Source organism: Hemiscyllium ocellatum, chromosome 1 (assembly GCF_020745735.1).
Source record: "Hemiscyllium ocellatum isolate sHemOce1 chromosome 1, sHemOce1.pat.X.cur, whole genome shotgun sequence".
Taxonomy (NCBI): domain Eukaryota; kingdom Metazoa; phylum Chordata; class Chondrichthyes; order Orectolobiformes; family Hemiscylliidae; genus Hemiscyllium; species Hemiscyllium ocellatum.
Genome location: NC_083401.1, coordinates 107,606,319 through 107,615,701, shown reverse-complemented (window position 1 = coordinate 107,615,701; position 9,383 = coordinate 107,606,319). Strand labels below are relative to the sequence as shown.

Here is a 9,383-nt window from a genome sequence, read left to right as displayed (position 1 = left end):
TAATCCTCCATTCTTCCTTGTTTTCTCAAGTAGTGAGGTTACATTGTCATCCACCAATCAGCAGGAACCTGTCCAGAATTTATAACATCATAAAAAATGAAATCATGGAGCAAAAAAATGTCTTGCATAGAATTGGAAATTCTAAGAACATTTCTGTGTTATTCAAGCAATCCACATGAGAATTAATGAGGTAATAAGAAAGGAAGTAGTTGAGTTTCATACTTTGAGAATTAAAGCATGATTTGTGAAGTGCTGTGCATTTGCTTTAGGTTCAGAATTAAAATTTAGTTGGGATAAAAATTTTTTACATTGGATGCCAATTTAAAAGAAAACTATTATCCTCACTGCTTGTCACATATACATAAAATTTTGCATAAATTCTACTTCATTTATAAAGATGTGTTATTCATACCTCATCATGTTAAGCACGACAGCAAGCCCTGTTATCATAAATGAAGGATTTGGTTTTAAGTAAAAGGGTTTTACTCTTTGAAAACAATCTCCTCCCCCCACCACATTACAAGAGTCATTGGGTAATTCATGGGGGCTGTCCTGACCACATTTGTTATTTGATGTCCTCTACAGTTTTCTAACCACAGTTTGTCTTTTAACTCATATTTGCCACATACATAGGACACACACATACACATTTTTATGTACATACCACTGTTAAATTACTCTAGTCTTAAACATCATGTCAGAGGCATAGCAGAACTCCACTGAAAGCAAAGTTTTACAAAATTGATCATATTTCAAGATTTTATTCAAAATGTTACAAATTTGATAACTATTGTAAATACAGTGAATGATTAATGTGCCAGTTTGAAAGACAATATCCACGTAGGCAACAGTAACTGCATATCGAAAGATATTTTATTTAAATGTTGATCTGCTTAACTCACATTTCTTGTTAAATGTTTGAAATGTAAATTTGCAGCATTATATAAATGGAAGCAATAGCAGTTGTTTGTTGAAACTCAAATACAGGTACTATGGATTAAATTTCCAGATTTGAATGAAATATTTTCCTCAATTTGAGTATTATTCAAAACATATGTTGCAATCTGAAGATGTCTACACAAACAAGCGGTTCAATAAAAAAAATACATCCTTCCAAAGGTGTAGCATTTATAAAGGAGAAAGATATACAGATAACATACATCTATAAAATGATAAAATTCCAAAATGTATACATATTCACATGAAGGAAATTACGACTGAAAACCTGACATTACTTCAAAGACTTAGAGTTTAAAATATGAATACTGCACAAAATAACATTTCTAGAATAGATGCCATTTATGGCTATTGCTTTTTAAAGTGCACCACCTACATACAAAAGGGGCCTTAAGTATTAAATGCTTCACATTACTCAGAATAAGCGGTTGCAACATTTCCTATAAAGCAATTTCATTTGCTGCAGAATACCACATTTGTTTTAACTAATAATTGATTGCACTCACAACGGACTACTCCCAAGTATATAGGTTTTGAATTGGGATTCCTAGACGAGGAGCTGATGGAACATCCGTGAGTGTTACTATGCCTAGGGTCAACACAAAAAGGTTTCCTCAGTCAGCTTAATTACCCCTTTAAACAAAATTTTGTTGGCAGCTCTTCAACACAGGAGTAAAGTCAGCAGAACCCATAACTAAATATTCACACAACTTGAAGCCTCAGTGGTTCCATTTTCCCTGATGCCTACTCAAAAGAACAAATACACCTGCAAGAACATTAATTAGCATAATATTGGAATAAGACAGTTTTCATCACAAGTATATACGTAGTTGTGTCTCATTTGTTAAAGAAGCATTATTGCACATAATTACAATGTAAACATTACAAAACAAATCTTGGTAACAATTTACTGTTCTGGTCAATGCTCAGTAAACATTTATTGTTATAGTGTTAAAAAGGTTTCTGGAAGGAAAAAGCATAGAGCACATTCTTCATGTGAACACAGACTATTACTGCAATAAGGTTATTCATCATGCAGCAGCATATTCTAGCTCACCTTGATGGTGCTTTCATTTCCCATCCAGTTAAGTACACTTTCCAACAAGGATTGTTGGATAATAAATGAATGACAACAACCTTGCTCGTGCACACAAAGCAAACTTCCAGTCTTCTAATTTATAAGACACAGTGGAGAATGCCAATATCCATTAAGCTGGCTTGAAAAGTTATATTTATAATTATATTTTACAGTAGTTTTTTTTTTCAAACACAGCTATGTCGTTTTCCTTTACAAAAGTGTGTTTACAAATACTGCATCAATTGGCACTTGTATACAATTCCTAATGTAATGTCAGTTTGGTCCTGAAACAAGTATCACTGCATTCATTTATGCAGGTTGATTCTCATTTTTGTAGTCATGTAAATTTGCGAATAAAAATGAATTAACTTTCCTCTCACAGGGAGGCTTCGAGACCTACCATATTTGGCATTAGGGGTACAAAATCAACCACAAAAAACATACTGCATTTATAACTAAAGACACCACTCTCGTGGAAAATTACAACTCAGATGTAGGCAGATACCTCTGTCTCAATTTTTGATCGAGATACATATGCATTGTTTGAACAGGTATGAAAGATATCACTGCACAGAAAAATCGCAAAGAAATTAAGCTTCTGCAATCTACATTAGTTAAATTAGCTATTTTCTGTAATGATTAGGCCAAATCACCATATTGCATTCATTTCAAACATCAATGCATACTTGCAGAATTTACATCTTTGTAAAGCAACTGGACACAATGGAGCATGTCTATTTATGCTTAGTTACACCCTTCTTCTGCAATCTTCTCATCTCAGGAGTGCAAATTTGGAATAACTTGTGGGAGGAGGATGCCATTCTGCACCTCACTTTAAGTGGCTTTTCCCAATCAGGATACCCCACTGAGTAAGTCAGGAGGTTCCTGGAAAATGGTGGGCAATACAACTAACCATAATGGCTTTACTTCATCTCCATGCAGGGACATTTCTCTCCTGGACAAGAGAGAGAATCCTTCCAGGATTTTTTTGTTCTATCACACAATAGCCAATTGTAACATCTCAAGAGCTGTCAGAATTTATCACACAGTAGGAATCATATCCAGGGCCTTTGGGATACAAAAATTAGATCTTGAAATTATTTTAAAAATTTAGCTTAAGTAACAAATTTATTTCTAGGTTAAGCATTTTTATCATAAAACCTGTCCAATTACTTCGGTATCTTTGTTCTCAAACCATTTAATACCATGATGTGAACATTAAGTAACAGGAAAAGACTTCCTTCTATGAACCACAAATTCTTTCACACTCAGGTCACACTTTCCCCTCCCGAATATCAAAAGAAACTGCCTTAAAATAGTATGATAGTATGACTGCATACTTTACTGCTGCAAAGGAAACAAAACTAATAGGATCTATCCAATTGTGTACATTTTATCAGCTGAATATATTTGGGGACAAAGGTTAAGACATTATCTAGAATTCTACCATTCATACACCTACAGTCATAGCATTACAAAGAATAAAACCCTTCTTATTGCTAACTTATACCATGCCAATTCCACAAATGCAATATGTACACAGTAATGAAGAAGAACACCAAAAAAGGTCCCTAAAGATTTCTGATCAGCAGATATTTTCTGAGATGGGCAGCCCATTTCCAATGGGTGTAATTAAGGGCATTCACATCATTAAAATCCTGTAAAGTTGAATCAGTTTTAGATTATTTCTTATTTTTGAAATTCAGGCGAGGAATTAGAACATTATTAGAAATTTACAGGGAAAAGGAATGCAACTATGAGGCACAAAGTTAGATATGACAAGAGGGAGACGGCAGTGAAGGCAGATTTTTTTTTAAAACCAATTGTGTTGACCATCTGTCCCAATATATTGATTCAAAGTTCAAAGAAGAAAATTAAATTAATATGATTTGGTCATTACTAGTTTATCTTTGAATTCCCATTTATAAACACATTGTAAAAATATAACAAAAGACATTTGAAAAAATCCATCATACACTCATCGATGCAAATGTCAATCTCATACTTTGGTTTTCATTCAGAAATATCCATCACTCCTCAATCTGTTCTTGATGGAGGTGTTTTATTTCTCCCCTGCTAAGGTACAAAAGATTCATTGTTATAGAAAACAACAGGGAAGACATTCAGTTTCATTATAACTGACAATTAAACAGAATATTGCTCAACACTGAAATGCTCATTCCATTTGAAAACATTTTCATTAAATGTCAAACTAGAAGAACAACAATATAAAATATTTGGAATCAATCGCCATCTTGCTTCAATATTACAATTTTTAGCCCCTTTTCATTTCCTTTGAACAGGAGTCAGACCCAAAGCTTCCATCTGGTTTTAAGAAAACTAACTGACTGGGGACAGCAGGGTGTACATGAAAGCCTTTTACTGGATGATGAACACTGCAAGATCAGGGATGTGGAAGATTTTCTAGTTCTAATACCAAACTGTATTTGAATAAAATGACCCAAACTTCTATCCAAAGTAGGAGCATTTGGCAGGACAATGCCACAGCGATGGACCTCTAGGAATGGAGCCAGAGGTTAGTGTGTGGTGGGGGTATACTCACATCAGAATAAGAGGTGTATGGCATTTCTTTTCAATGAGGTTTGGGGGCGAGGGGGAATGGTGAAACTGTGTATTGACAGAAAGTCATCGCAATTGCCATGGCAGTTTAACCAACAGCCCTACGGTCCTCAGTAAAATAAAAGAACTGATCATTGACTTCAGGAAGAAAGAAGGAGGACACACCCCAACTACATCAATGAGCAGAAGCGGAGAGGGTTAAGAACATCAGGTTCCTAGCAGTGACAATAACCGACAATCTGTCCTGGACCTCCCACACAGATGCGACAGTCAAGAAGGTACACCACCATCTCTTCTTTTTCAAACGGCTTAGGAAATTTGGCATGTCCATAAGGACTCTCACCAGTTTTACAGATGCACCATCAAAAGCATATTACCTGAATGCATAATAGCCTGGTACAGTAACTTCTCTGCCCAGAACTAAGAAACTATAGAAGGCTGTGTGCACAGCCCAGACCATTACAGAAGCCAAACTCCCATCCATGGATCCCATTTAAACTTCTCGGAAAGGCTGCTAACATCACCAAAGACCCCTCCCACCCCAGTGATACTCTCTTGCAACATCTTGTCAGGTAGAAGATGCTGAAGTTTGAACACACGCACCAACAGGCTCAAGAACAGCTTATTCCCTGTTGTTAATAGACTGATGAAAAGTTAGAACTCTCAAACTTCAAATAATGTTGATCTTACTAATGTTGATCTTGCTTTGTGCACCCCCTCTGCTGTTGTAACCCAAATGCCTTGCTCTAAGTGCTCTATGATCTGTATATTTTTGTTTGCTATGATATGCCTGTACTGCTCACAAAAAAAGCTTTTTGTTGTACATAGGTACATGTGACTACAATAAATCAAATCAAATAGTCCAAAAACAAAGCACCTAAATTCCAATGAACACAAAAAGGGCGTTAACTGATTAAGAACAGTGTTTCTCAGCTATATCTGTTCCTATAGGACCTTGGACAGAAAGCACATTGTCAACCAGCAACTTCAAACTTTAGAATGGATCATCTTCCCAGTAACACCATTTTGATTTAATCTCCCACTTGCTTCCTCTCAGTCTTGATTTTTGCTAATGCTCTAATTCCACTGTTGGACAGCTTTTGCTACAACTTGTTAACTGGGATTCAGTTTAATTGGTAAAGGATTCTTTTTAAATAAAAAAAAGTGGGCTCGTCCCCAGTGGGGAGTTGGCTTCTGGATGGGGAAAAGAGGTACAGAAAACAAAGATGGAATCTGGTGTTTCAACTATAGATTTACAATAAAAGCTTAAAAATATGTTGCTGGAAAAGCGCAGCAGGTCAGGCAGCATCAAAGGAGAAGGAGAATCGACGTTTCGGGCTGCTGCGCTTTTCCAGCAACACATTTTAAGCTCTGATCCCCAGCATCTGCAGTCCTCACTTTCTCCGAGTTGATTTACAATAAAACCCTTCTACATTGCTAAGTCTTTTGCGGCCTAATTCAACATTAGGATATCAGTCTGTCAAACAAGTGCAACAGACAGCAAGAAACAAGTGGACTGTTGTATATTGATACATTTTGATCAGAGGCTGGATCTAGCGATAGGTCTGACACCCAAAAGGCACACATATACTGTAAAAGCAGTACTCCATTTAAAAAAAAAGGTCTGGAATGAAACAATCTAATGGTGACCGTGAAACCATTGTCGATTATTGGAAAAACCCATCTGGTTCCAAGCCTTCAGGGAAGAAAACTGCCATCCTTACCTGGTCCAACCTACATGTGACTTCAAATTCTCAGCAATGTAGATGAATCTTGAATTGCTGTTTAAAATGATCTAGCAAGCCACTCAAATCAAGAGCAATTAGCATGGACAACAAATCCTTCTTCACTGTCCACTACACCAGCAATTTTGGTGACATCTGCAAGCTCACTTATCATACCTCCTACATTCACATCCAAATCATTTATATGAATTACAAAAAGCAGTGGACCCAGCATTCTTGTGGAACACCACTGGTCACAGGTCTCCTGTCCACAAAGCAACCCTTCACCAACACTCAGTCACCTACCAGAGCCAATTTTGTATCTATATGGTAGTTCTCCTGCATTACATGGGATATAACCTTGTCACTCTTCTTATCCATAAGTAACTTGAAGCTTAAGGAGTTATGATCACTGTCCCAGAAATGCTCCTCCACTAAAACATTAATCACCTAGCTGGGCTCATTCCTCAATATCAGGTCTAGTGTGGGCCTTCCCTAATTGGGCTATTTACACACTATTTCAGAACAAACCATCCTGGACACACCTAACAAATTCGCCCTCATCCAAGCCCCTGCAGTAAGAAATTTCTAGTCAATATAGGTGAAGTTAAAATTACCTATCACACCAACCCTTGTGTTTTATGCTTATCCATGATACATCCGTATAGCTGTTCCTTGATCTTCCACTGGCTGTTTGGAGGCCTGTAGTACAATCCTCAAATGATTGCACTCTTCCTATTCCTCCACCTCCTTCATGCCCAAAACATCTAAATCTCAAAACATTAAGCTGTCAGTCTTGTCTGTCTCTCAACCAAGTCTCTGTAATAACTAAAACACCATAATTATATGTACCAATTTCAACTGCCTTAGCTGTCATACTCCTAATGTTAAAACAAATAAACTTCAGAGCACCAATCCTGTGGTGTTTAGTAACCTTTCCCAGTCTGTTCTTCGCCTTAGTCCTACTGGCCTTAGTCTCAGACTCCTCGGTCATTTCACTTGCTGGCCTACTGCTCTGGTTCCTGCTCCCCTTCCACTTTAGTTTAAGCCCTCCCACGTGGCACTCGCAAACCTCCCCTCCAGTTTAGGTGCAACCTGCCTGTCTTGTAAAGGTCCCTCCTGTCCCAGAAGACATTCCAATTACCTGCATACCTCTAGCCCTTCCTCGTACACCTGTTCTTTACCATGTATGTAACTGTACTATCTTCCTGTTCCTTGCCTCACTGGCACATGGAGTACTTTCAAGATTACAATCCTAGAGGCTCTAGTTGTCAACTTCATACACAACTCCATTTGCAGGACCTCATCACTCTTTCTGCCCATGTTGTTCCTACCAATATGGATCACAACCTCCAGCTGCTCACCCTCCTCCTTCAGGAAATTCTGTTCCCATTCAGACATGCTTGACCCTGCCAGACCCCGAGAATCACTTGCGGCAACAGAAATGCCTATCTATGCCCTTGACTATGGAGTCCCGTATCACTATTGCTCTCCAACTCTAACTCTCCCTGCTGTACAACAGTCCCAATCGTGGTGTCACTGACCTGACTGCTGCTTTCCCGAGGTCATCCCCCCACAAAAAAACCATGAACCTGTCCGAGGGTAATGCACTACCTGCCTATTTGATGCATAGTGCTAGCAGTGTGGCCTACATATGAGGTGCACTGCAGCAACCCACCAAGTCTCCTTCAATAGAACCTTCCAAACTTGCAATCTCCACCATCTAAAAGAATAAAGGCAGAGGACACCAAAGGAACATCGCCACCTCTTGCAAGTTCCCCTCCTAGCCATACACCATCCCGATTTGGAATGCACCAAAATTCCTTCACTGGGTCAAGATCCAGGCATTCCCTTCTTAATAGTATTGTGTGTACACAAATGGACTGTACTGAATCTAACCTGGTGGCTCACCAGCATGTTAAATTGCAGACAGAGTTAAGAAATGCTGGCTTAATCAGTGATGTCTACAGGCCATGAAAGAATGCTGTAACATTTTCAGTAAGTCACAATTAGTCTTCATATAAATGAGGAAATTACTTGAGATATGGAGCATAGAACCAGACCACATACAATCCACACAAGGTGTTTGTTTTCTGGGATTTTCAAGATTTTTGAGTGAGTTAGGAGTGTTAGCCATGGCTCAAGTAACATTGTTGTCTCAGTTCGGACACTAATAGGTTCAAGTTCCAAACCAGGAACTTGATTAGCTAATGAGATGCATTTTATCAATTAAACTCAAATCCTAAAATTTTATAACACATTGATTGAGATGGGAGAGAAACAGCTATTTGGACCTAAACCCCAACCATGAATGCAAGCCCTCAACCACTCCTCTCTTCAACAAGACAAACAAAAGAGTAGGCATTCAACCAAACATGAAAGTCAAGATTTCTCTTGGCACATAAAAGGATAAATTAATCAAAATAATGAACACAATTCCATAATTTTAAATTTCTAGAAATATGAGAAAATATCTTACCAAATCACAAATTCACTGCAAATCCTTAGTTTCCTGCAAAGTTTCCTGAAAAGATGATATTATAGAAGGATTTAAAGTGAATGTACTCCTGAAAACAAGAATTTAGCAGTGCAACTAAAGAGAATTTAGCAGTGCAACTAAACAAGAGGCTTGAAAATACTTTCAGACTTTGATAATCCTCAGTAGAATCAAACTTATTGCCTTGTTCCTGGCTGATAAAGGGTCACAGACCTGAAACGCTGATCAGAATTCTGTTCTTGAAATAAGACTCTAAACAACGGCCCAAAATGCAGAGCAATCAAAGCAGGAGGTTTGCTGATAGCAAATGGTTCTTGCAACCTTACATCCATTAAAGTGCGTGAATTGTAGGTTCCCCTTACCACTGCACCCACTGGATAGCTTTCACACAGAACAAAATCTGTTTATTTCAATCTTTACCACCAACTTCCCTGCAATCCTCAGGGACCATGTTCAATTCACAGAAACCGATGGTGGAACAATTAATATTGGGACCATTAGGAAGCCTGCATTAGTTTGGTGCAGATATCTCAAAAGATAGTGAGTG

At 37.9% G+C, this 9,383-nt stretch overlaps 1 protein-coding gene across 2 annotated transcripts in view; it reads right to left on the bottom strand.

The window, feature by feature from the left end:
- Window positions 1-913: 913 nt before the first annotated feature.
- The window catches only part of LOC132819622 (RELT-like protein 1), a 75,761-nt gene continuing 67,291 nt past the window's right edge, over window positions 914-9,383 (bottom strand). The window contains exons 7-8 of one of the 2 annotated variants that reach the window (XM_060831215.1): window positions 8,819-8,863; window positions 914-4,108 (exon numbers count right to left, since the gene is read on the bottom strand). In XM_060831215.1, the coding sequence (XP_060687198.1) occupies window positions 8,831-8,863 (33 nt within the window). In that variant the 3' untranslated portion in view covers window positions 914-4,108; window positions 8,819-8,830. Of the gene's footprint in view, window positions 4,112-8,818; window positions 8,864-9,383 lie in introns of both variants that reach the window. The other variant, XM_060831209.1, reaches the window with a different exon arrangement.